Here is a 26762-nt window from a genome sequence, read left to right on the forward strand (position 1 = left end):
TAGTGCTGCAGCATCCTCTTGAAAACCTCCTGTGAAGGAGATCCCACAACTTCCCCGGGCAGTCCCTTCCACTGCCTCACTCTCTTAACAGTAAGGAAGTTTTTCTTAAGGTTTAGTCTAAATCTACTTTGCAATTTCAAGTCATATAAAAACCACTCAGTAAGTGTACTCCACTCTTGTGCTTCTGATTGTTTAGCTCCCTTGCAAAAATGTCTGTTGAGATTTTTGAGGAAGGGACCAATGTAAAGTCCAGAGAGGGAAAAGAGGTTTCATATAGCGCTTTTCATGCCTAAGATACTTGAAACCACTTTGTACAAAGTGAGTTGTAGATTGGGAATGCAGCGGCGTTGAAGGAAACAGAAGCCCTAAGAGCTTTGTGTACATAGGATGGAAAAACATTGCTGTAAAGTACCGATAGGGACAACTTAAGGTTGTAGTGTGACTCTTCATTCCCAAGCATTGTACAAGCCTTACTTGTGCAGGGTGGCAGCAACATCAAGCATGAAATTCCCACTTTAGTCTGGTTGCTACTGATGCAGTCTACAAAAATCTCTACCCACTGTGGACAGAGACCCACATGCGGTGTTGCCGCGTTAGCCGAGCCAGTCCTCCGGACTTCATCATATATCGGGATGCTTTGTATCGGGAGTCCCCAAGCGTCCTGGGACAGCCATGACTGTACCAAGCTGTGCACGTGGATACAGGTGTGCTCAAACAGTCCTGTGCAAACTGGAAGACATGCTGAGAAGGGAATTGGAAGCCACCTCTCTTTCCAGGCAGTCACTGTCTCGACAGTGGTTTTCTCGCTGAGGAGGGTAGGCTCTGCTGCCCCGTTCAGTGGCCCTGCACACCAAACCCTTCCTGCACCGTGCCTGACTGATGTTACACTGTGGTGCCTGGAAGGGTGTTGAAGTGTGATGATTTTTTTTTTTTTTCCCCCTCCCCGTGTCGTTAGGATGCTGCAGTGCTCCCTACCACAGTACATGTTGGCAGCCCACGGTATAGGAGGACAGGGTGTTAATGTGGATGTGTGCGCCAAAATGCATTAAAAGGGAAATATCATGGCGGCTGCCCCTTAAGACATGGGGAGGGGGGGGGGGAAAAAAGAGCGTGAGAGAACCTAGCCAAGGTTAATTGAACTTGTGCAGTTTCAGCACAATGAGGTTTTTTATAGCTGTGCAATAAACTGCAGGAAAAAGAGTTTACAGTGGAAATGCTTCCAGACATGTTCATTTTCATCTTGGACAAGGCAACCCCTATTGGACTTCTCTGACGCATGGCATTGGAATGGCTCACAAAATAAGCTGCTGTCATCTTTATTGCTGTTGATTACAATTCATTATCTGGAGAGAAGATTGTTCCTATGTAGCCTTTTTGGGGGGGAAGAGGGGGTGTAATTTTTTTTTTTCTTGCGCTGCAGGTCCCTTTTTTGTATCTTGTACTCCCAACTCCTTTAATGTTACTTGAATGTGTGTGTCGTGTTTGTTTGTATTGCCAGGAAATCTGCACTGCCCCCCCCCCCAGCCCCAGCATAGGTAAAGTGCCAATGCAATCAGTGGGATTTGAGGACTGTTTTATATGTAGTACTTAGAATTTACTCTTGGAGTCAGGCATTGAGTGGGAGGAGATGATGTCAAAAGCTTATAATTTCCCCATGTTATGCTAGCTTCAAGGATGAAAAACCACTGAACATCTGATAGCAGAGATCCTTGTGCTCGCTCCTGCTTCTGAGCATGGAGCCTCCACTTAATGAGCCTCTGAGACGTGCTCCTACTATCTCCACCCCTTGCAGATCCCTGGATTTGGTTTTTTTGGCTCTGGGTTGGGGTAAGCAGCTGAGCACTATTTGATTCTCCTTCATTCCCAATCCACAGGTTACAGCAGTGTCAGACGGACAATCTGCTGCTTGGTGCTGCTCCACATCTTGCATTGCCTCCAAATGAAGGCTTGAGGGTTTCATGATGGGTGTCCCCCCGCCCTTAATATACAAGGATTTTGAGGGCACAGCCCATGCCCCCCCTCTCCTCCTACCATGGGTCTGCATCATGTACTTGAGTTAAAAAACCTTGCTGTAACGTGTCGATAGGGACATCTAGGGGTTGCAGTGCCTCAAACCCTGTGACTGCTGTTCCCAAGCATTTTACAAGCTGTTAACCTGGTTACCACTAATGCAGTTTACAAAAATCTCTACTCATTATGGAGAGAGAGAATCAAATGCGGCGTTGCTGCAGTAGCTGAGCCAGCTCTCCAGACTTCATCATACACTGGACTGTATGCTGCTCCGTGACTGGGGTTTTGCAGGACACTAATACCCTGCGTTTCCCCCAGTGATCAGGGGATGGGTTCAGTTGGGATCTCCATTAGGTAGGTCAATTTGAGGAGAAGAGCATGAGTCTGCAAGAGCTGTCATCCAGGGACACCTCGTCATCGCTGGATCTCCTGGACTCTCTCCTCCCTGCTCTGTAGAACCAGGCATTTGCCCAGATTCCTCCAAGGAGGACTTCTCCTCCAGGTTACAGTCAGTTCCTAGGCAGGGTGGCACTTGCAGATAGGGCACCACTGTTATTCTGTCCCATCTCTGCGATTAACCCTGAGCAGTTGAGAATGGAGTTAATGAGAAGAGTTGTGGACGAAAGGCAAAGGAGTGGTGGTGGGGGAACTTACCCCATGGCTCCTGGATCAGCTCCAGCAGTGCTACTTATTGGGCACTTCAGTGTGATCCTACCCCACCATGTTTGAGTCCCTGAAAATCCATGAATGCATCTGTTTTTGTAACACTCTTATTTTGGCCTTAAACCCAAGTCACAAAAACAGTGAGGAGGAGAGGAGGACCTGCCTACTGTTTGTACTAGGTTTTATAGGGACTTGAGCAGAGTGGAGTAGGATCATACTTGAGTGCTTATGGCCACTTAGGCAGAATAAGATCTGGCCTAAAAGCCTTGTCTCTGGAAAAACTGTATTTGATAACTCTAGGCATTACCCTTTTTAAACTGCCACTCCTTTTCTCCCTCCCTTTCCCCCTTGCTGGTGAAAGTCTTCGTCACTCTGACATGGTTTTGAATGGTGCCCTGCCTCTGTCATTATGTCCAGAAGGCCCCAATGTTACTTTAGCAAACACATTTTCTTTCTCTTCTTTTGGCCAAAGAATTCTTTTGGGGTTGGAGGTCTTATTTTTCATGTGATTTGAGTGCTTAGTAAAATCTCCCGAGATGTTTTAGCACATATTTTGTGCAGTTATTTTTAGTAACTGCCAAAGCCATTGGAGAAACAGGAATCTGGTGTTGGCAGTCATTCCCCGCTAATAATGGATGAGTTTTTGTTACTTTATTCATGGCGTTGATTTTTCCTTGCTCTGTTTTCCTACAGGCAAACCATAGCAATGCAGAGCTTTCATACCAGATCGAAGACATCCATTTGTGTGCCATATTGTTTTGTGCTTTTTCATGAGCCAGAGTCATTGGAGTCTTTAGTATGAATAAACTGGTGGTAGTGGGAGGAGGTGCTAACTTTTCTTATTTTTAAGTCTAGGCATTTATTCCATGCTGCTTATGAGAGCAGCAGTTCACAGGGAAAGGTTCTTACACTTACGTTTTTCCATAGGGTTTGGGGCCTTGCATGTCTTTCCTGTATGAGCTGAATTTTGAAATGTGATGTTTTTACCATGTGTATAGCTACATAGCACTTCACTGGGGGACTGAGAAGGAGCTTGGAGCCAGATTGGTGGTAGGTTGTCACATATTTATTGCAGTTTCTGTGGGTAAAACTCATCTGAGTACTCGTGGAGGACTGGAAGGGTGGCTCTGGAAACTTTCTCGGGGAACCTCTGACTGAGCCAGCTCTGGGAACTCCAGTTTATCAGCTAACTGTGTAGTTTCTTGTTTTATTTTAAGGGCATGTGAATCTTGATTTAGAGCGTTTCATAAAGATTAAAATTCATTTGGAAAGCAGACTGGTGCTGCTAGTGAATTGTAGAAAATGAGGGTTGGAAGAGACCTCAGGAGGTCGCATCCAGTCCAACCCCCTGCTCCAAGCAGGACCAGCCCCAACTGCATCATCCCAGACACGGCTTTGTTGAGCCGGGCCTTAACCTCCAAGGATGGAGACTCCACCACCTCTCTGGGTAACCTGTTTCAGTGCTCTTTCTTGTGAGAGAGTTTTTCCTAATATCCAACTTAAACATCCCTTGCTGCAACTTGATACCATTGCTCCTTGTTCTGTCCTCTCTCACCATTGAAAACAGTGGGTAGCTTTGAGGTTGCTTTTCCTTTTTAAAATGCCTCTCAGTTCTGAGTTGCCTCAGAGGTGTTAGTCTGAAGACCGAAGGGTAGGGGACGGTGGCACTTTAGAGACTGGTTCAGAGAGGCATGAGCTTTTGTAGGCAACAACCTACGTCTTTAGACGCTAGGAATGGACAGAGGGAACTGCCTTGCGCTGTAGTGTTCCAAGGGTAAGGCTACACGAATTAAGTTATTGTGAGGTAAGCGATGGTGTGAACTTGCCAAGTGTCAGCATAAGCGGTAAGTTTTGGTGTAAGAAGTAAGTAGGGTCGATGGTGGGCGACAGGGTGCGCGAGTGCCCATCGGCGGTTGGCAACCACCTGCAGACACCACTGGCAGCAGCAATTGGGGACCGTCTTCACTGCTGGTGGTGGTGGGGGGGGGTGAGTGTGATCAGCGACCACCCGCAGACGCTGCCAGCAGTGTCAGCGGTGGCCAGCAGCAATCGGGGACTGCCTGCAGACTCTGCCAGCAGTGTTGATGGCAAGTGGCGACTGCCCACAGGCATCGCCAGCAGCATCAGCGGTGCTTTTTGCAGGGGTTGCACCGCCAAGCTCAGGGGGTGCACATTCACCCTCTACACATTGCCAATGCCCAAGTCAGTCCACACACAGTGTTAATGTGCTTTAATGCCTACACATGTAGACACTGACCTATTCCTGCTTACTGTGCGGTAAATTTTAAGCCAGCATAAATGCACGTGTAGACATGCCCAGTAAGTAGGAAGTATCTTACCTTTCAGTGAAGCTGGGTGAGCTCCTTTGCATTGCTGCTGTTTGCTGATGGGCAGTGACCTTTCTTGGAGCAAGGTGTACCCAGAAACCCAAATACATCCCCCACCACTTTCCCTGCTGGCTTTTGTCCAGGCTGGCTGGGCCACAGGGAGGGGAGGGAGCAGCAAGCAGCGTGCCTTGGCTCTCGGGAGTAACCTCCCCACCTGCCCTTTTGCTTGGGTCTCCTCTTTACAGTTTTTCTCCTCCAGCCTTTTGCAAAGGCCCAGCCAACCGATCACCCCAGCACAGGTTCCCCCATTGCAGCTGCTGCATGAGTGAAGCAGGAATCAAAGGGGGTGAGTCTGTGCCAGCATCCTCCTCTGGATCCACCCCTGGAGTTGGACCAGATCGCTCCTATGCCACGTCAGTTCCTCACTGTGATATTTAGTCCTGCAGGTTCGTTAGCAGCTTAGGGCTGCGTTAGCTTGATAGATGTGAACCATACTTTCATGTCATGTCCCCAGGGATCAGGGCAGTGCAGGTTGTCTGGATCCCTAGGATTTGGATCTGCAGGGAGAGCAATAACTACTGCCTGGTGCAAAGTCCGCTCCCCATCCGTAGGACGGGGTACAGGACTGTAGCTGAGACGGTCTCTTACACAAGGTGCATAGGGTGTTCCCCGGGACCCGTGTAAGGGTCTGTCACAATCTGGGCTAAAGCAAAGAAAAAAACAAACTAAACACCAGCGAGCAGGGGTGGAAGAGAAGGGGACGAGACACATTTGCAAGGCAAGGTTTTAATAATAAGGTTACTCACTTAATCTCCTCGTGAGTGCCTTGCCAGCTGTAAAATAAAATTAACATCTCTTTTTAGGGATGTTTGTAAGGATTAATTCATTGTTTTCAAAGTGCTTTTGCTAAAAGTACCTTCCATTAGAAAATTTTAAAGAAAAAAACACGTAATGATTAATTAATTACATAATTAAAGGAACAACTTTCTTATTGTCTTTTGTATGTAAGATTAAGTTGGCATGGTTGTTAGAGCATCATCTCAGTCCTTTAGTTTTCTCAGTCCTTATCGCTTCTCAGCCTCTTCTTGGCTAAGATCAAGGTGGAAGTGAGAAATGAGGGGATGGACTGACCCCCACCCACTATAGACTCGCAAAGACCATTAATGCCTGAGAATACTCCTCACCCCGGCACTTGTACACCACGTACTAAACTCGTTGTCAGAGAATGTCTTGCACCCTCTACCAATGGTCTTACCATGCACGGGGGCTTGTCTCTTCTTTCTGTAGTATTGCACTGCAACTTTTTACCCACATTACCCAGGTTGGCATAGTCTGCATGTCCTAAATTGCATCGTTATACACCAACTACGTACCTATGTAGCCACTGTGCATGGGGTCCTATATTACCTTCCATATGACTCATTTTTAATATTTTCTAATAAAGGTTTACATCTGCACCAGACTATAACTTTACTGCACGGAGAATTGGTAAAGCTGAGATGCACCTGCAAGTCACAGTACCACTGCCACCCAGTGCTTGGTAAATCTGTCATCTGAATAGGGGTACAGTACTGCTGGATAAGAAAATAATATAGAACATGTAAATATGTTGCTGTTTGTGCTGCTGACCATTTGAGCCAGTTTTTGTGCACAATGTAAAACCAGGTGGGTCCCCTGCAGCACGGTTTCACCCCGGTTAGATTAACAGGTAGCTAGAACTTTTCACGCGGCCAAAAATCTATGTAGCTTCTGTTGTATTTTGAGATGAGGCTGATTTATTGATTTTAATGCTGCCCTTCCTAAAGAAGGCTTAGGGCAGCTTAGAATAAAAAACAAGACAGGTTATAAAAACCAGATAATACATTATAAACCAACTCCTCAGAACTTAGCCACGTGTGCTAAAAGCCTGCCCAAATAAAAAGGTCTTGCAATGTTATGGCTAACAAAGAATAAATAATTTCTGCTAACTATTGCTTTGCCACGCAAGAACAATCTCCATGTTGATGATTTGTTTGCCTGGCCAGGATGGCGCTCTGAAAAAATGAGGGGTGGTTGAACTCTGCTAAGGCCCTTTGGGCAAATGCTGGCTGTGGTACCATCCAGAGCACAAAAGGAGGAAACGGTATTGGATCCTCCAGAAAACCTGTTACTAGAGCCTGTTTGGTTTCTGTAGCTTCCTTCCCTCCCCACTCCACTCAGGCTCCCTCATTGTTTCTGTAGTGCTGGAGAAATCCAAGTTGAACAAAAGCATCCCCAAGTACAAAGCTGTCCAAGAGCCTCGGTGTGTTTGTAGTCTCAATGACCCCACAGGCAGTCAACCAGGATTTAACTGGCCATGTTGTTATTGAAAACTTCTAAACCGTGTTTGAACCGGACACCTCAAACCTGGGCTAATGGGGCCTTTGCAATGCCAACAAATCCCTTGGTGGACAAGTTCAAACCTTGTTGACTCTTGTCTGTTTACTATGCTACCTGGTGGCCTTCAACTCTTCATGCTGATGATAACGCCTTAAGATGGCTGAAACCATATGCCAAAACTGCATATGCTAAATAAATAAATAAATGTGCTTCAGAGAAAATCCAATTCCTTGGCTCCCTTCAACTGAAGGTAGGGAATTGTTGAGCCCTTCCAGTCAAATATGACTCTTTGACTTGATGTAGGGTGGTGCTCTTTTCCTCTCAAATGTCTCCTTCTGGAAAAAAGGCTAAAGGAGTGATGAAAGCAAGATATTTGGTGGCTTTGACTCTGCAAGTGGCAGCGGATGCTCCTGACACGTTAAGGCAGATTCATAGCTGGATTCCAGTAACGTGGTATTAATCCTGGCAGGACCACGTCGGGGCCAGTCCAGAGAGCTTGGCTTTCTGCAGCTGTCTACCTCGGTGTCAGACCGATGGGTGTTTTGGACATTGTAGCTTAGGGCTACCCCATCGATCTACTTTCCTCTTCAGAGACCTTTCTCATGCGAATCTGTTACTAGAAGAAGTGGCTTTATCCAGGTGCTGTAGAGCAGTTGGCACAAGGAAGAAAGTTCTGCTCCTGTTCTGACTTCTCCCAAAGAAAGAGATCTTTTCCTTTCTATGGAGATTCAGCAGACAAGCAAGCAATCTGGGAGACCTCTGCAGCAGAGCTGTGATAATGAATCACAGAGATGGCTAGTGACTCCCGGACCAAGTCCATCTGGTGAGAAGGCTGCAACCCGTTCTTTCTGATTCAGATCTGACCACAATCATCCATGCCTTTAACTTCAAGGCTAGATTTCTGCAATGCGCTCTATGCAGGGCTGCCTGGAAGCTGCAGCAGTGGGTGGGTTGCCAGAAACGTGCAACTCCAGTGGTCCAGAGCCTGTATTAGCTCCCAGTAACTTTCCAGGTGCAATTCAAGGTGCTGGTTTCGATTTCTAAGGCCCCAAATAGCCTGGGCCCAGCCCTACGCGCCTAAGGGATCTTTTCTACTTGTGCTGCATCCTTATTTCTGAGGTCAGCTGAGAGCAACCCGCTGCAAGTACCATCACTGCACCTAGTCTGCTTGATGGAAACATGTAGGAGGTCGTTCTCAGTAGTTGCCCATTAATCCTTGCCCCTGTCCAGAGCCTGAGCCTGGGCATCTTTCAAAAGTGTTGCAAGACCCTTCCTGTTTGGGCAGGCATTTAGCAGACAAGGCTAAACTGGGATGTTGTTTTTGAGGGTTTTTGTTCTATAGGTTATCTTCATACTCTCACTGGCTTTTATAAGTTTCTCCTGTTCTGCTCTTTGGTTTGCTTTTGATAAGTTATTTTGCTCTCTTCTGTAAGCCACCCTGAGTCTTTGTTGGGAAAGGCAGAATATAAAACTAATACATAAGTAAAAATGAAGAGTTTTAGTAGTTCAAAGACTTTAGTGGTAAAATGTGGATTTTTTTTTTTTCTTCTTGAAAACAAGCGGTGTCACTTTGAGTCTTCATTAACCATTTTGCAAAACAGAAAAAGCAGCACGGTATGCATAAGGTACTGAAAAGTTATTTCATAGGCATTAAGACAAGTGCATATTCTCTGCTGTGTTTATATTATTTTCCTTGGGAACCAAATATTTTGTGAACCTCCTAAAAAGCAAAAAGAATTCAGTCCAAAAACACAGCTTGATGTGCTCCACATACCAAAAAAGTCCACTTCAGATCACACAACAGGGCCTGTTTTTAACTGAAAGAACGGAGGAAACTCAAGAGTTCTGGCTGAACCTCCTGTTCATGCCCTCACACCCGGAGGCTGCAGCATGTGTGTCATTTTTGACTCTGCAGTTCTTGCTGAAGCCAAAGAAATAGATTTCTTTGGAGTTTGCACCAAGTCCTTACGATTGTAATATTGCCAAGTTTGACTAATTTAAATCTCCTCAGGGAGGCTTCCAGAAAAGCAATAGATTGATTTACAAACCTAACATCTTTTTTGTCTTCTGTTTTTGAAACTTAAGATGTGACCCAAGCAGTCCTCTAAAGCTTTTTCTACACAGTTGAGAGCTAGAGACTTAGCTTATTAAAAAAGTTAAGCCTAAATCTTGTCCTACTCCATGTACCAAGAAATTCAGTAAAAAAGGCCAAATGTTACAAATCTTGCAGTCCAAAATTGTGAGAGTTGGTGCCACCGGATGGGCCCACGGTACATGGATTCTCTTGTGTTCGCAGTCCCTTCCGGTAGGACGATCGGAGCTGGTCGCAACATACCCGGTTTCAGACAGAAGGGTTTGTCACCATTCCTTGTTTTTCTTTTACTGCATACATCTGGGGAGCTTCCTTTAGGGGGGCTGTGCATCGGCTTAAAGGTAAATACATAGTTGAGAGTTTTTAGTATTGTATCATATGCCACACTCGGATGCGCTCAGCTTTTGAGGCTTCTGTAGTGCGAAGGACCAATTGTGAGTTTATTTTGAGGACAAAGTTGCCTCGCCCATCTGCTTCCTCTCCCGTAGGCTTTTCTTTTTGTCTCGGGACTTCAGTCCATCGGTAATTCATTGCTCTTCAGAGACAAGGAAGAGGTCTGTGAAGTCAAGGCCTACACGATGAATGAGCCAGCCCTGACCCTTGAGTGCTGTTTGGTCCTGTCCTTGAGGTGCTTTGTGGTGACACGCAAGGTGACTCCCATCACTGTCTGGTGTTCTCTGAGCCTACCGGGCAGAGGTTCCCAAACTTTCTCATTGCGTACCCCCTTCCAGATTTACCTGCGTCTCCCTCCCAGCATACGCTTTATATTTTAATCCCTTAAATGCTAATTATGATTTTAATGACAATTCCATCTGCCATTACACAACTTCTCCCGTGTACCCCCTGGAGAGATGTCTTGCGTACCCCCAGTGGTACACGTACCACCCTTTGGGAACCCCTGCTATAGGGGATGGGAGTTTTGTCTGTTCAGCATACTGGTGGAGGAAACCCAGAGCTTGTCACCACGACTAGCTAAGGAAATGGCATAGAGCTGACGTGGACAAGCTGTGTCCTGTCTCCTTTTACCTAAAGGACGTGAGTAGTGAGCTGACTCTTCAGTATCACCTGGGTGGAAGGAGCAAGGGACCTGGCAGTTTCATTTGCCAGAGGGAGCTGGGAGCAGGGCTTAGTAAGTAGATGGTAGGTTGTAATAAAGAAAAGGGCTTTACATCTAAAACAGCACAAAAATAAAAAACACTATAACTGGAAACATTAACTTAGTACAGACTCAATGACAGGAGTGGAGGAGTCTAATTTTAAGCTCCCGTATCCATTTATACACATCTAAAGAAGTGCTCGGGTTTCTAGAAGTGATGAGAATCCACTTTACTCCAGTGGGAGCTGCTGGGCTTGCAGACTGTTGAAAATCTAGCCACTTATTTTAGGCGCGTAAATAAGGTATAAGAGTTGAAGGAAAGCTGTTTTAAAAAAAAAAACCCAAAAAGGCAGGAGGGCGGAAGCCTGCCCAGAGCATCGAATGTGTTGTATGGACCGAGCACCAGAGGCATGTTGTATTCAGCCTTTTGAAAGTTGACTCTGGTTGGGAGCCCAAATGAGCAGTCTTTCCCTTATCTCAAGCAAAACGGAACACCCCTTCTCATGCACGTCTGTGGCATTTTTAGTATTAAAAAAAAATGGATTTAAGCAGGCTAAAGAAAGACAGGCTTCTTAACCATTGTGAGAGGGGATGTTGTGCTGTTTTCAGGGATGGATTTTCCTTTATTGCCTGTATATCTGATCACACATGGGCTTTACAGCCCTTGTGTATATTGGACACTAATGTCGACCCTGGAATCATTTTCTGTTCCTTATGACATCCTCCAGGGGTTTTACAGACCCCTGCGCTCTCCTCCTTCCCTTAAAACTAGATTCTTTACTTGACAAATGTTTGTAGTTATTTTTGCTTATCAGCTGCCCAGACTAAAAGAGGAAGAGCTCTTTACTATTGGAGTGGAAGAGCTACTAATACTAATGGAAGCTCTTATGCTCATGGAAGAGCTCTTGACTATGTGTGCCTATGGCCCTCTTCATCAGGGATTTTGGCACTTTATAAACATCTGTAAAACTTCACAGTTCCCTCCAAGGTAGGAGGATGCTAAGGCATATCCATGTAACATCTACCAGGGCTAGAAAAAGCTAGTGGTGTTCTGCAGCATGGTTTGTGTGGCTTGATCCTGTCTATAGAGGCTGTTTGAATGTGCAAGGAGCACCATTTCTACTTTAAAGCTTGCACACAGTAAGTAGACAGACCCTTATACCCACTTTGCAGATGGGTAAATGGAGACGGATCAGTTAAGTCACTTGGATGAAGTCATGCAGGAATTGAATCCATGGGTCTCAGTTTCTAGAGCTTCTGCGGAGCCTAGATGTAAAAACCTATTTAGGCTGGCAGCAGTGTGGAAGTGGGAAGGCAATATAGCCACGGATCACGGGGGTAGTTATGGGCTATAACTGCACTTCCTTTTTCAGTGCTAGCACAGGCAGAGCTCAAAAATCGAGCAGTTTACCAGAGCTCAGGCTGGCTGCAGGTACGGTCCTCTCCTGCTCTGGCACCACCGTGTTTACGTGGAGATGCTGTTCCTGTTGCCTTTGATAGCAGCAAGGTGCTTTCCCTCCTCTATGCAAATGCAGCGACTAGTCCATGGCCAGCTTGCTATAATCTAAAGCTTTTCTTTTCATTGTGCCTAAATCTGGGCCGTGCCTCGCTGTTCGTAGGTGGTGCATACAGATTATAAACTCTGCTTTTCTTGGCTGGGTCTCTCTCATTTCTGGGTCTGTATTACTATAATTGCAGGAAAATGGTTATCAAGGTCAGTTTGCACAAATATACTGGGAGTGTTTTCCGGTTCCAGCAAAATAAACTTATTTCCTGGACTATTTTGTGTATGAATGTGAATCTGAAGTAAGCTTCCACAAACCTTTCTTCAGAAAGCCGGACTGCAGCAGTGCCTTGTGGTTGCTGTACCCCAGCAGCTGAAACTTGCTGTAGAGTATATTCTCTCTAGCCGTAAAGCCAGTAAATGAACCAATACTTTTTAGTTGGAAGAATGGATATGGAGAAGTCTCATGCAGAGGAGAGATGGGGAGCTGCTGGGCAGGCAGAATTTGGAGGGTGGGATAGACACTTGCCTTCAAGTGTTTTATTCATTTAAATAACCTGTTTTTGCACTCAGTATCTTTAAACCTGGATGGTGACAAATGTTGTCATTACACAGCACTTCCTAGAGCAGCGCAGAGGAATCCTTGTGACCCTTTGTGAAGTACAAGCATCCCCTCACACCCTTCTTCTTTTCATAGGTTTTATAGACATTAGGGCTGGAAGGGACCTTTTATAGAAGAGAGACAATTTGTGACATGCCCAGGGCCACAGCTGAGTTGGGTGGATCTGCTGGATTTCCTATTTTTCTGTCCTGTGGTGTAATCACCAGATCATTGAAACTTTCTTATTGCAAGGGGCAATTTGAGCTTTTGTCTGTATAAAAAGCCATATCTTCTCAAAGTACAGTGGGGTAGGAAGATAATTAACTCTTAATCCTCTGAAAGGTTACTTGGGGACTGAGATGCTTTTTTTCTTCACTTGTATTTTTTAGAACGTTGTAAATCAGTAAGTATTTGTAATCAGATTGGTATTAAATTGCATGTTTCTCTTTCGTTTTCAGTTACCTAGAAACTGGAAACTTGCAGGAATGAAAGGCAACCCTTCTTGGCCTTATCTCTTCTAGGAAAAGTCCAGGCTCCCTCTCCAGCAGCGCTCTGCTCCACACTTCTGTTTGCAAATTGCTTGGGTCCTTCTGGTTTCTCATGCAGGGTCTTTTGAGCATCGTTCTTGTGAGAGGTACTTTTTTTTGCCCCAATCCCTTATCCTGTCCGATTCCCTTACAGGACTTCTCTGGGCTTCTGCATTGCGCCCTCAATGCCCAGCCCAAATCCAAACCTCAAACTCGTGCTTTCCAGCAGAGGCTCGTTCTCATGTGTCCGCGGCCAGCAGAGTGGTGGGCAGTTCAGGCATGAAGGAGGCCAAGTCGCTATCCCAAGATATTTACGCCCGCCGGTTGACTTAACATTTTTGTTTTTAAATTGTGTATCTCTTGATGAATAAGCAGAGCTTTGGGATCGGTTTGAAAACTGATAAATGTAATCTGGTAATCGAGCCACTCCATGCCAGCCTGTGGGATCTGATATCTGAGCCTATGCTAAAATGGTGTCTTGGTATAACAAGCCTGCGTGCACGAAGCTGATAAACGCAGTTATAAAAAACTGGGAAATTTCCAGCCCTCCTACAGGAGCTAATTATGTCGGTGGTGGCAGAGGGGTATGTGGGCTGGCTGCAGTCATCTGGTTGTCCTGCAGCCAGCAGCCTAGTAAACTGCAGAGAATAAGTGGCTTCTTAGAACTGGAGAAATAAACACTGAGCTCTGTTCTCCTTAATACAGGCTGCTTCTAAAGCCTTTTTTTGAGAATACTCAGCAAGTTGAGTGTGTGGAAAGAGCTGATCTTCCCTGCACTATTGAATACAGGAATTATCTGTGTCCTTCCAGGCTTAGAAATAATGGTCTGCGAGCTTCTTGCCTCTGACACTGCCAAAACTCTGCTCTATGCCCTTGTAACACGGTGACATTATTATAATTGCTTATCCAAGTCCACCCGTTAGCTTCACTGTTTCAAACCACAATCCTTGGCCTGTGTTCGCCATCCTTTTCTTGGCTTGCTGTCTACTTGCGCTAGTCTTTGATGGATTGTGTTCTCTCGTAATCTAGTCCCTTTCCCCTCCTCACTCCCTGCCCAGGCTCTTCATTCAGCTTCTTGCTGCAGTTCATTCATCCCTTGCTCTCTCTCACCACATTGCTTTTTCTTTTTTGCTCTCCAGAGCTCTCCCACTCGCTGCTTCTGACTCTGCTCGTCGTGTTCCAGGTCCTCTCGAAACACGCAGTTCCACTAGCCACTTCATACACGTGCTTTGTGCGCTGACGTTTGTGTGACCAAACTTTGTGGTGGGGAGGGGAGCCTGTTCAAATTGCCCTGCTTAGCTTGTGACTGTTTTCTCATGCTGCACTTGCCCAGTACCTGAGTTTTTGTAAATGAGATGTTATATGGGGTCATAGCACAGGTGGTTGGTAGCAGATTAGTGTCAGTGGTAGCCTTGCTAAAGGCAATTGAAATACAGGGCTCTGATCACAAAGGATGCATCTACACATGCGCTTTAATGCACATTTGCTTGTTTTAATGCGCATTAAAGCATCACTACAAAAATTGTGCTATTTAGCCAGTGCACATTAAAATAGGCTAATGCGCATTAAGTGTTGCTTTAGTTGATGCGTATTAAGACAGGCTAACACGCATTTTCCTAGTTCCTCACAATGGAGATACCAGATTTAATGTGCATTAACTAGAGCGGGCCAGTGCACGTGTAGATGCACCCACTGAGCCCCTGAGCTTGATCCTTGCATTAGAGTTGTGTGAAGGCGTTGGACAAAGCCACCAAGGACAGTGTTGCCACAAGCTGCGCTGTTCCTGTTGTGGCAGACTTTAGGGATCTGTGTCTTTTTTAAGTGGGTTTCATTGGGGTGATTTGTGTTACTTTTGCTTTCTTCTGCACAACAGGCTTATTTATGTTGAGACTGAGCGAGAAGCCATTGGTGTTCTGTAGCACTGTGTGGTCTTTATCTCAAATTCAGTGATACTTGGAGTCTCTTTTAAAAAAAATAAAATAAAAAAAATCCCCCTGCTGCTGGAGTCATGTGGTTGAGACGCTTCACACTTACTTTTTTAAAAAAGGGTCTACCTCTTAAGCGCAGAGGAAATCCTTGAAAGCCTGAAGCTTAAGCTAAAAACCAGATGGCAAAGGAATGCAACATTTAAGCCCGTACCGTGGGATTTTGAGGGCTAACTTGATCATTATTTTCTTTTTTGACAGTGTGGGGCTGACAGCGCTGCTGTAGCTGGCCTGCAGGCTAGCTCACTCCCAAGGTCACTCGAATATTCTCCCTGGTTGCAGTGCAGAAAAGGAGTCCCATGTTTGTCTGTCTTTGTGGATGAAGCTATGGTGGAGGCCTGGCTTAGGACCGAGCGAGAGAATGCCCAGACTTGTTTGACCTGTGAGGCAGTTTGATTGCTCAGGAAGCCCACCCCTCCTCTAGAAAGAGGCACAATACAGATTTGTTCCTGTTGAACCAGCAAGCTGAACTTCTGCTTTGGCACCAGGAGCCTGGCTAGATTTCAGCGTGGATAAAGGTGTAGGAAGGGAACACTTCTACCTTTGCTGCAGTGCCAACATCTGTGCTGTGCCAAAGATAACGTTGTTCTGTTGAGTCATCGTCGAGGCAAAAAGTAAATGAAACCCATAGCAGTTACTTTTAATATCTAGCAACTGGATTAAATTAATCACTCATCTGCTGTTCTTCTGAGCTTGTTTGTGATGCAGTCGATCAGGCGCTGCGGCCCTGCCATGTAATGACACACGACTTACGAGTCTGTTGTGAAAAGGTGCCAATATCGCTCCATTTTTAAGTCTCCACAAAACTTTCCCAACAGCATCCTTCGTGTTCACGCTTGCAGCCTGATCTAATCTCGTCCCTCACATGCGAGTACATGTGTGCAGCACCTGGTTTAATGCCTGCGGCGTTGCTTTGAGACTGGGACCGTGCTGCAGCCATACGCACTTTCTGCCTGAGATCTCTGGCACCAAAATGTTTCAGGGGCATAACGAAGTCCAATGTTCCTGCAGTAAGAGCGACTTTCCCTCCTTCAGCATATTCTTATTGCGCAGAGCTCATTTGTGGTGGCAGCAGGATAAACAGCAAGTATTGGGAACAAAGCTTCCTTTTTTTTTCCTCTTGCAGTAGCAAATAGGCCACCCTCCTTCTCATTCCCTGTGTTTAGGGCAGAGCAGCAAATAAACACGACCGAGCACAATGGCATTGTTGGAGGGTTTGGGGAAAGGAGGCTTTGGGCTGGCCTGACTGCTTATAGCAATGCCATGCACCGCAGCTGCTTCAACCGGCATCGTTTGCGTGCGGAACCATGGACCAGGCCTGCTGGGCCACAAGGCAAAGCTACAAAAACGTCCCCTGCCTTGTGGGCTAAATTGTAGGGCTAGAAAGCACGGCGTGTGACACAGCATGGTGTGTAACACAGCATGGACAACTCAGTTGGGAAGGCTCCTGCTGCGCCTGGGAGTGCAGGAGAGATTGGACCCCAGAAACAGGACTGCCGTCTCCAGCAGCTCAGTGCATTTATTAAGATTTTTCTTTTTGTAGCACTTGCTAGGAGGCCTGGTGGCTTCTCTACACCACGCACTGCAGACTCGGGCTTGATTTCCCTGTTGGAAATCGGTGGCCGGGTTGTGAATAGAGCGCAACTGCCCTGACTCAGTTTCCTGCTGGAGCAAGCCTGCTTTCCTTCAATGCGTTTTTGTTAGTGTGCTTACACCTGCCGGACTTGATCTTGAAATGGGGCAGCTGGACCCTCTCGTAATAACTAGCAGGTGTCAGTTGGAAAACTGTTTGCTCTCTCTGCCAGGGTGCTGCGTATTTGGTTATAATATCCTCTATCAAACTAGTGTATGCAAATGATCAATAGGTGAGTGAATTTTTAAAATAGATTTTAGTTGGGCTTTTCTCTTCTCAGCTCTCAGTGATTCATTCCTTTTTGATAGTCCAATATTAAAGCCCTTTTTGCCTCTTTGGTTTGGAAAAGGCCAGCGTAAAGGAGAAGTATGCATCGTAGAAAATGTAGGACCGGAAGAGATCTCAAGAGGACTTGTAAGTCCGGTCTTCCACACCAAAGTAGGGGCAGGTATACCCAGACTGGCCCCTTACAGGTGTTTGTTTGACCTGTTCTTAAAAACCTCCAGCAAAGGAGATTCCCCAGCAGCCTTAGGAAGCTTTTTCCAGTATTTCACCATCCTAACAGCTAGAAACTTTTCCCCGATAACCAATCTTTGCCACAAATGAAGCTGATTTTTTCTTTCTTGGCCTTTCTCTATGGAAGTGGCCTTGAAAAACAAGTGATCACTGTTTCCTTGATAATAGCCTATTTATGTGTTATCAGTCACTCCTCTCTTTCAGTCTTTTAGACTAAACAAACCCAGTTCCTTCAACCTTTCCTTATAGGTCGTGTTTTCTCAACTTTTTTCATTCTTTTTGCACTCCTTCAGATGCTCTCTAATTTAAGACTGTCTTAATGTTTGGTACTCTGAACCAGACAGCGTTCCTCCTGGCCTCACTGACGCCAAGAAGAGCTCAATAACTATCTCCTATGTCTTGCATGTGATAATTGTAGCATGAGATTGGCCTTTTTATTTGAAACAGCATCACATTGTTGACTGACTTAATTTGAGGTCTACTATCATCCCCAGATCCTTTTGTGGTGTACTGCTGTTTAGACATCTATTTCCCATTCTTTATCTGTGCATTAGTTCTCCTTTCTGCGTGGTTTTTCTTTCTTTCTTTCTTTCTTTCTTTCTTTCTTTTTGCATTTTGCCCTTTTTTTGTTGTTGCTTTTATTGAATTTTATCTCAGTGTTTTCAGGACACATCTCCAGTTTGTCAGGATGCTATTTAATCCCAATCCCATAGGCACTTCCACCTTTATTTTAGGTGTACTTTCTGTTCATGTAATTAATGAAAAAAATCAAAGAGAACTTGCAAGCCTTTTCTAGCACGCATTCTGTGTCAGACTTGATAATACTAGATATAAATGGTGCCTTGCCCAGGCGAGAGAACCTAAAACTGGCACGCATCAATATATATATATTAGACCAGAATCACCAGCCCCCTTTCGTGATATTGCCTTTCCTAGCTTTGGGAAATGAAATGCAGAACTTATAAAATTCTTTCCAGATGTCTTATCTAGTTTGGAGCGGTAGGAAGAAACTTCCCTGTTCCCTCTTCCCCCTTGCAGTAAAATATAGCTGCAAGGTCAGGCCACGATAGTATATTGACACTTAAATATGAACCTTTGGCCAGATCATGGTAGAAGGAGAAAGGTGGATGCTGGGGGCAGAGGGCGTAGTGTGCCAGGTGCGCAGGGACTTCCTCAGCAAAGTGCAGGGGAGCCAAGTCGGTACCTTATGGAGAGGACTGTGAATCCTGGTGTAGCTGTTAAAATTCCCACTGCCGTGTGTCCTGCTGAGCAAGCTTCACTCAGTCTCCTGGTCAGGGGCATGTGCAGGGAGGTGGAAGGATGACGTTATGGAGGAGTGGAGTTTCACTTTGCTTTACAGAGCCCCTTACTGGCAAAGGATCTATTCCAGGCGCTCTCGGTAGCTGTCAGGTGCAGCCTTAGCTATATACATGGAGCACATTTAATCCTGTTGGCGCTGAATTTGCGCACAGAGCTAACAACCACCCAACACTGCTGTACCATGCATCGCGCAGTATTTAAGCATCTGTTGTGCTTTGACTTTGTGTTGTATTTAGATGCAAGTTCTTTGGGTAAAGACTGTCCGTGGGTGGTAGCACAGTGAGGCTCAAGCTCCCGATGCAAGACAAGAACGGAGTAATTTGTATTGTTGCCGCTTTTATGTGAAAAGTATAGTGTTTACTTGGTATCTGGGACTATTGCTACTCATAGTTTAGGGTTTGAGTTATGGGACAACCAACAGACTAGTGGACTGAGTACAGGGGTTTGGAGTCGGATCTATATTGTGTTCCTGGTTCTGTCATCAGCTCGCTCTGCCTCAGATCCAGGCACTTGGATTCTCTCTCTTGGCTTTCCCAGATGTGAAAGAAGAAGGAAGCGGGACACCAACTTCTGCAAAGCACTTTGGGGCTTGTGGCTGCATAGCTGATGTTTCTGAAGAGCCCGTCACCATAATATTCAACTACTGTGAGAGGAGTACGGGGCGGCTGCCTATTAGAATTTAGTATCCGTATATTTTAAAATAATTAACATAAGTCTTTGTCTAGGTCACACCAAACGCAGAGAAATTTTTTTCCGAAAACAGCAACAACAAAACCTTTCAATTGAACTGTTAACATCAAGCTTAACTTAAGTAATTAATGGCAAATTCTGTTTTGTCTTTTCAGTACATCAACTGTGGTAACCTGGAACAGCTCTTAGACGGTAACCAGCATCTGCCCTGGACAGTGAGGGTGAAATTGGCCTGTGACATTTCTCTGGGACTCAGTTATCTTCACTATAAAGGCATTTTCCACCGGGACCTTACATCAAAGGTACCAAGCATAGAACGAAGGGGACTTTAATGGATGTATTATGCTCTAAGAGCACCTCCTCGCTGGCAAATATAACTAGTAGCCTAGTCCAGTCCTTCACCTCCTTGCCCTGTTACATAAAACATTATTTAGAAGAATGTGAGAGAGTTAAAATGCAGTTCACAGGATTAAAACTTTTCCACAGAACAAATTATTTTGAGCAAGTTGACTGTAAGCCAAAGAAATAACTGACCTGGAGGGATGTTGCTTGTAAATGAGTCTGGATTAGGGTTTCTGAGAAGGCGGCTGAAAAGTTCAGCTCATAATTGCATTAATTTATTTAAGTCTCTGGCTACTTAAGCATAAAATTCTAATGATTGGAACTAGATAAAAATCCTGTGATGGTACCGGAAGAGTGCAGGGAAATGCTTCTAAACCCAGTTTAAAATCTTTCTCTTATTTTCAACATCCCAAGCTGCGTGTCCAGGGGGAAGAGTGCAGGCTTGCCGTAGATCCAACCTTCACCCTTATTTTCAGACCTCCTCTCCTTTCCACCAAAGTTGAATACAGCAGTGCCTCCAAAAAATTCCATGTGAGAGAGGGTGCTGTGGAGAAGGAGGAATCCAGCATGGGGAAATAGAGGGAGGCAGTCACTTGGAGAGGCATGTGGTTGCCAGGGAAGAGCTTTTAAAGTTAAGGTTCAACTTGGCTTTTTTGTAAAATGTGCACGTGAATGGCTAGAGCCGCCGGTACAATACCAAGCCTCTCCTCCCCCTGATTATAACTTGGGGATATCTGTAACACAGGCTCAGGCAAGATAATTTTTGCATTGGTGACTGCAAAGACCTGCCTCTGGAGCAGATCCATAGTGTTGTCTCTTTGGAAGTGTTGTCCACGGGGTGTGCTAGGGGTGTCTGTCTGCGCTGCAACGGGTATGGCTATAGCTTATGTAGATGACCCCAGGTAGCTTTAAAGTGGCTGGCAAAGATGGGCATAACAGTACGCCTGCAGTAGCGCTGAGCTCTGGGCTAATTACCAGGTCTTAACCCTGATTCTCAATGGCCTTTGCAGCCCAGGCTGAGGTCTGTGCTGCTGTGGCTTGCCTGGTGCTGTCCAGGTCCAAGCTGGTTTGGGTACGTCTACACGAGTTGCATGTTGCAGGGTCCACCTACCACAAACCAGTTCTTGAGAAAACCTTAGATTGTACTTCTGAGAAGCTTTTGGCTGAAGTGACACATTCTTTCAAAGTGAATAGCCTGATTATTATTATTTTTTTGTCTGGGAATAATTTGAATTTGGAACAGTGGTAAAACGAGGGAGTTTTGACAGCTGGGAAAAGTGTGTGTGTTCACGTGCATGCGTGTGCCCATGTGTGTGAACCCAGAGTATATGACTTTCTTAATTGCAGGTGACTGAGATTTCCTGAGTGAAGGTCAGTCCTAATCACTTGATTGGTTTCCTAGCCGGGGTAGCTTTGTCTTGCTCAATTCCTCCCTGCAGTTTAAATTTAGCTAATAGTTTTCTCTGTGTCGTATTTAAACTTTTCTGTAGCTGTAGGGTTAGCGTTTGAACAAATGTCCTCACTTCAGAGATGGCAGCATTTAACTGGCGAGTGAAACGATTCATTTAGGAGAGTTAGGGACCTACCTCAGTCATGGCGAGACGGTGGGTTTTTTTGTGGCATAGAGCCAATTTTGCGGTGGCCCGCTCCTCCCAGCTGACTGGTGGGGGGCACCTTCGCTCAGTCTACGTCACAACTGAGTTTTTTTTGGGTTGGTTTCTTGGGAAATCATGGCCATTGCACACAACAATGTTTTTTGCTGTTCCCACAAAGTCTGTGAAACCGTGATGTAGGTAGGTCCCTAACTATACACATAACTTGCCTGAACTCTTCAGGGATTTCTAGGATGAGTTGGATGTTTGGCCCTGACTTGTCAAATAACTTCTCTTCTGTTACTTCAGACTGTCTAGTCAAGTTAAGCACAATATTGATGAGCTCAAGATGTAGCTCAAGAGTATTCTGTTGCTATTTTTCCGGCTTTCGAGGAGTTTTAGGGTGGTCTGTCACAAAGAACCGATGTCACATAGGGAAAACACTGCTTGCCATGTTCAGAATCGGCAAACATGCCAGAGCAGCCAGTCATATGAAAATCCATTTTCCAAGTCCTCTGTGAAGGCTTTTGTTGTTCTGGAGCTTTGCATAATTGTGTGTAGTTCTTGGGAGCTGTCCTATCAGTCCCTCAATGCCGGCTATTGTTGTAGCGTTGAAACAGCCATTTAGAAACTACACCGCTCCAAGAAGCGCTTGGTGCGAGCGCAACAGCAAACCCATCTGTGCCGCTGGGAACGGAAAGCGCGATGGCAAAACATGGGCCTTGCCCCACAGAGCCAGCAGCTCTGCTCTTCCTTCAAACACAGAAGGTAACGTGCATTGACAGGTCGTGGTGGGGGCTGGATGTGGGAGCTGCCGGCTGTGCTGTGAGCAGCTGGTTTACGTCCCTTCCTGGCCCTCCTGTTCCACGAAAAACATTGAGCAATAATTAGTGCTCCTCTTCAGTTTTGGGGAGGAAAACTGGACAAAATGCCTGCTCCAGATGTCTGTGAATTTCAGCGCAGCGTTATCAAATAAATGCCGCCTTCTGAATGGGAAATGGGTGAATCTCCTTCACCCGAAAGGAAGCAATTCATGATGGCAGCGGGGGAAGAATCAATAAATCGCTGTAGCAGAGACATGGGTCGCACAGATCAGGTGTCTTCTGGCTGCGGGTCACGAGGATGTGGCTACTTGTTCACTGTTAGGAGGAACAAGCTCCCACTCTTATTAGCACTGGAGTTAAAACATTTAACATCAGTTCAGGAAAGATCTGACTTTCTCTAGCCTCCGAGCAGGTGTCGTGGCAGGGTTTGCCGTGGGCTGGCAGGGGTTAAGCAGGAACACGGTGGAAAGCTCTTTGTAACTGACCCACTTTGCTTTCCAAAAGCAGCAGCATTTGAAGCAATGATCCTGGTAATCAAAAGAGGGCAAACACGAGGGATTTTGAGTGTTTGCAAACATTGGAAGGGCTGCGGCAGCCAGAGATTCACTTGGATGGCTGGAGCCGGCTCTACCAGTGAAGGCGAGAGCAGCCACTCTTTTTTTCCTTTTACTTATTATGTCCAAATGGGTTGAGGTCGTTCTGCAAAAATACACCTCCATAAGGACTTCTTCATAGAGGGGGCAGGCTCTTTTATTGGAGCAGCTTAAAAAAAAAACTGGCAAGAATAGATTTCTCCTCTGTTTTGCCTTTTCCCCACTTCCTAGCAAACTTCGATTGCTTTTTCTTTTTCTTGTAGTAATTACCATTCCTGAACGTTGTGTACTCCATCAGTGATGGCAGCAAAAATAGGCCTGGTTGTGGCAATAGTCCTCTGTGGGCATGTGGGGATCAATGGTGCTATGCCTCACAAAAATAGAAGCCTTGTGCGAGGGGCAGGGAAAGGTCCTGGAGTGATATCTATGAAGATTTTCTTTTTGTCATTTAATTTAGATGATGAAAGTTGACTTGTGGGCTTCCCCTAAGGCGAAGGGGAGGGTTGAGGATCTTGACTATGCATGCAGGAGGTATGACCAGAGGTTGATTTAGTGCAAGAGCTATTTTGAGCTCCGTTGGCACTTAGGATGGTTGAAGCAGCAGTATGTCTGTCCCTCTTTCCTCTCCATGGCTGTTTGCAGCCCATGTGCGCCTGTGTTTCTGGAAGGGAGGTGATTGGACATAGGAGTCGATGCTGCTGGTCAGAGGATGAGGCCGGTGGAGAAGTAGTGGCAGGACACAGGCACTTAAACAACCCTTGACTCACAGAGCTGGTCTCCACGGCTGTCACATGCTGCTCGCCTTTCCATATCTAAACCACAGCACGGCCTGTCTTAGAACCGGTGGGTCACATCTTCCACTTGCCGCTTATTTAAAAAATGCATGGAAGATTTTGGCCTCAATTGTCAGACCTTTTTCCAAGTTCTAACCACCCGGAAATACATCAGGTTATGGCCTTAACTATGCTGATGTCTCCTAGAAGAAAAGATGGTAGAGAAACAAAAACTGATTACAGGAAACTCTTGAAAGAGTGCGAAGGAACCAGTGGACAAATTCTCGCATGTGATTTTTGGCAGCATTTGTCTTCTCTGCTGATGACCAGATATAATAAGGCTAGTAAGGTGCATAACAGGGTGGGTGTAGAGGAGGGGGGTCTCCCTGGACAAAACTGGGTCCTTGTGTATCCCAGAAAGACTCATCCACCTGTAATGGCTAAGCAGGGAGTGTTTCTGTGCCTTGAACTCCTCAAACTCGGGTCTGAAAACAAGGTAATGAATTTTCTCAGGGGCTTTCTGTGACATTCATTGCGATTGTATGTGCTTTCAGAAATATTGATGTATTTATTTTCCACAGTAACCCAGTGAGATGAAGGTCTCTGTTGCCATTTTGCAAGCACAGAGGTTAGGGTTAGGAGGGCCTAATATGGGGTACCTTGTTCGGGACACCGTGGCCTGACTCTTTCAAAGCGCTTGGCATTTTGTAGCACTTTGTGTGCAAGGCACGGCTCTCGCTAGCTGTGTTGACCCTGGGGTCTCAAGGTGGGTCTGTGGATAAGGACAACCACACAGCTGAAAAGTCCTGCTTAAGCAACTTCCTAGCACAGTGCGAGAACACCGAGGCAGAGGGAAAATCCAGTTTGCAAGCACGTCGTTCAGGTGTCTGTGCCACGTGGCCATCCCTGGGCTTTGGGCCACCCCAGGTCACACTTGCATCTTCCAGCTTCTGCAACAAGTGAACCAGGGGGTCCTGCCTTCAGCCGTACAGTCTTCACACACTGCCCTGATTCATCCCAGAGCAGGTCCCTCCTGGGCTCTGGACAAAGGTAGTTGTGTGGGGAAAAATGTACTATATAATCAGATGATTAAAGTCCTTTAACTGTAATGAATGCACCCAAGAGAACTGAATTCAGGTTTGATTGGGGAAACTTTTGCTTTCTTAACTTGAATGCTTGAATTCACAACCTTATTTTTCCCTCCCTTAATTACAGGTGGTTTTGTGCAACTTCCTAGCCTAACCAAACCAGAAAGCAAGCTAGAAACATTGCCTGGCATCATCCTGATGCCATCTTCTAGCAGGTTGGGGATGCTGAGATCCTCTGCTGCTTGAGCTGGGGGAGTAACAGCAGTAGCAGGTTGTCACTTCCATGGGCTAGCATGACTGGAAGGTGAGAGCCAGATTTCACCAGTTGTTTGACAGCAGAGGAAGAATAGGTATGGGGATCTTGAGGCCTTCTGTCCACTTCCCAAGCTTGACCCCTTCTGTCCTGTGTCTTCCCCATCCCAGCCTCGTATTCCAGCTCCTTCTTGTCTATTCAGTCCTTGGACCTCTCCTAGGCCCAAAGCTTTTCCTTGTCTAGTGATTCCTAGCTCCTAGGCACCAGCTCCATGTCCCCAGTCTCTTTGCCCAAATAGAGATCCCATACGCGCCTTCCTCAGGTCCTCCTCCTATCTGTGTCTTTCCCCCTTTGACCTCCACTCACTCCCCTCCCAAGCTACCCCGCCAGCCTGTCAGCCCTGCCACCCTAGGCTCCTTTTCCCAGGTCTTTGCCAACATCTCAGCTCTGTCTTTTTACTCCCTCACCTTACTGGTTCCCAGTTTCCCCAACTGCTGCCTGTCTTGGCTTCCAGCCTGTCCCAGGGTTGTTTTCCAGACCCCCAAGGCACCCTGTCTCGATATGCTTCCTCTCCACTGGCTGGTCCAGTCCTTGCCTCCTCTGCATTGAACTCAGCAGCTTGTCCTCCATACCGCCTGGACCCCGTCCGGGAGTGGTCATCGTCAACACGGGGCAGAGACTCTCGCCTGCCTAGCAATGTGGCCGTTACAGCCCAGAGCTACCATTGCATGGAAAGTCCTGCCCGGCCCCAGGCTGGCATGTGCCCCTTGTAGACGCAGTGTCCAGGATGCTCAGCTGCCAGCTCTAGCTAGTCCCTACGGAGAATGTGCAAACTATTGTTATTCCAGAGGTTTGTAACTTGGCCCAGTCGGGTGGATTTTCATGCAGATATTGGCCGTCGTCCATGAAGGGTTGGACACCTCCTGCCAAGCTTCAGGTCCCTCCAAAGCCAGAGGGCAACCGTTTCTCAGAGAAAAAAATTGTAAGTACTTAACAGGGGCAGAGTATGCCATGTCCTAGCTTGGTTCGGAAAGAGGATTTCACTGCTGGGGCCGACGTCGGCCTGAATCGGTCACGAGCTGAGAAAGCTGCAGTCCAAAACCGCCCAACCAAATTGTAAGCAACTGGAAACAGGGGCTTAGAATAGGAAGCGTTAGGCCAGCCTAATGATAGGTGGTGCTGCCAGCTTCACCTACACAAGCTGTGGGCTCACTGCAGTCCTTTCATGCGATGTGCTGTTTGCTTACTTTAGAAACCCTGCGACTATTTCTAGTTGTAGCAGAGTCGGTTGAAAAGCATTGAAATGCAAACCGGGACTGTGTCGCTGAGGAAATGTGGTGTTGTGGTGATTGAGAGTTGTCTGGGACTGCAGCATTGCTGTTGGTCGCCTCCTTGTCTGCGCTGTTCCCGGCAGGATGAAGCCAGCTGATGCCTTCCAGTTGATGCACGGGTTGTTGGACTAAGGAGCAGTCGCCAGAGGCCTGCGGGTGACACGGCAAGAACTTTAATGAAGATATTGATACGAACTGGAATAAAACCCCTCTCAAAGGAATTCATGCTCAGTGTCAGATTGAAGAACAAAATGCAGCGGGCGCTTCGCCTGCCTGGCTTATTTTTAACTCCCAAATTTGTGAGTCTATTTCCATCTTTGTTTACATCGAACGGAGAGGAGACCGCTGCTCTCGCCCGAGCCGGGTCGGGCCGTGCGGAGCAGATGTGGAGCTCCCCGAATGCACAAAGGGGGCTTTATGCGTGCTCACATCTGTCTCTGCATAAACAGCTCGGTTAACCCTTGCGGGCTCATGCACAGAGCACCTCCCTTTCATCAGAGCAAGTATCTGGTGTCTCCCCCATTTAAAAAGGAAAACAAGTCAAACATGGTGTTGCTGGGCTGTGTAAAACCTCCTGGAGAAACAAGGCATCTAGATCTTCGTGGGGATGTCCAGTGAGAGAGCTTGGGAATGCATCGTGTTTC

General features: G+C 46.3%; 1 protein-coding gene across 2 annotated transcripts in view; it reads left to right on the plus strand.

The window, feature by feature from the left end:
- Nucleotides 1-26762, plus strand: part of TESK2 (testis associated actin remodelling kinase 2) — a 93336-nt gene that overhangs the window by 44929 nt on the left and 21645 nt on the right. For both annotated transcript variants that reach the window (XM_006015784.3, XM_006015785.2), the window contains exon 4: nt 19478-19624. In XM_006015784.3, the coding sequence (XP_006015846.1) occupies nt 19478-19624 (147 nt within the window). The remainder of the gene's footprint in view (nt 1-19477; nt 19625-26762) is intronic.

This window comes from Alligator sinensis, unplaced genomic scaffold (assembly GCF_000455745.1).
Source record: "Alligator sinensis unplaced genomic scaffold, ASM45574v1 scaffold781_1, whole genome shotgun sequence".
Taxonomy (NCBI): domain Eukaryota; kingdom Metazoa; phylum Chordata; order Crocodylia; family Alligatoridae; genus Alligator; species Alligator sinensis.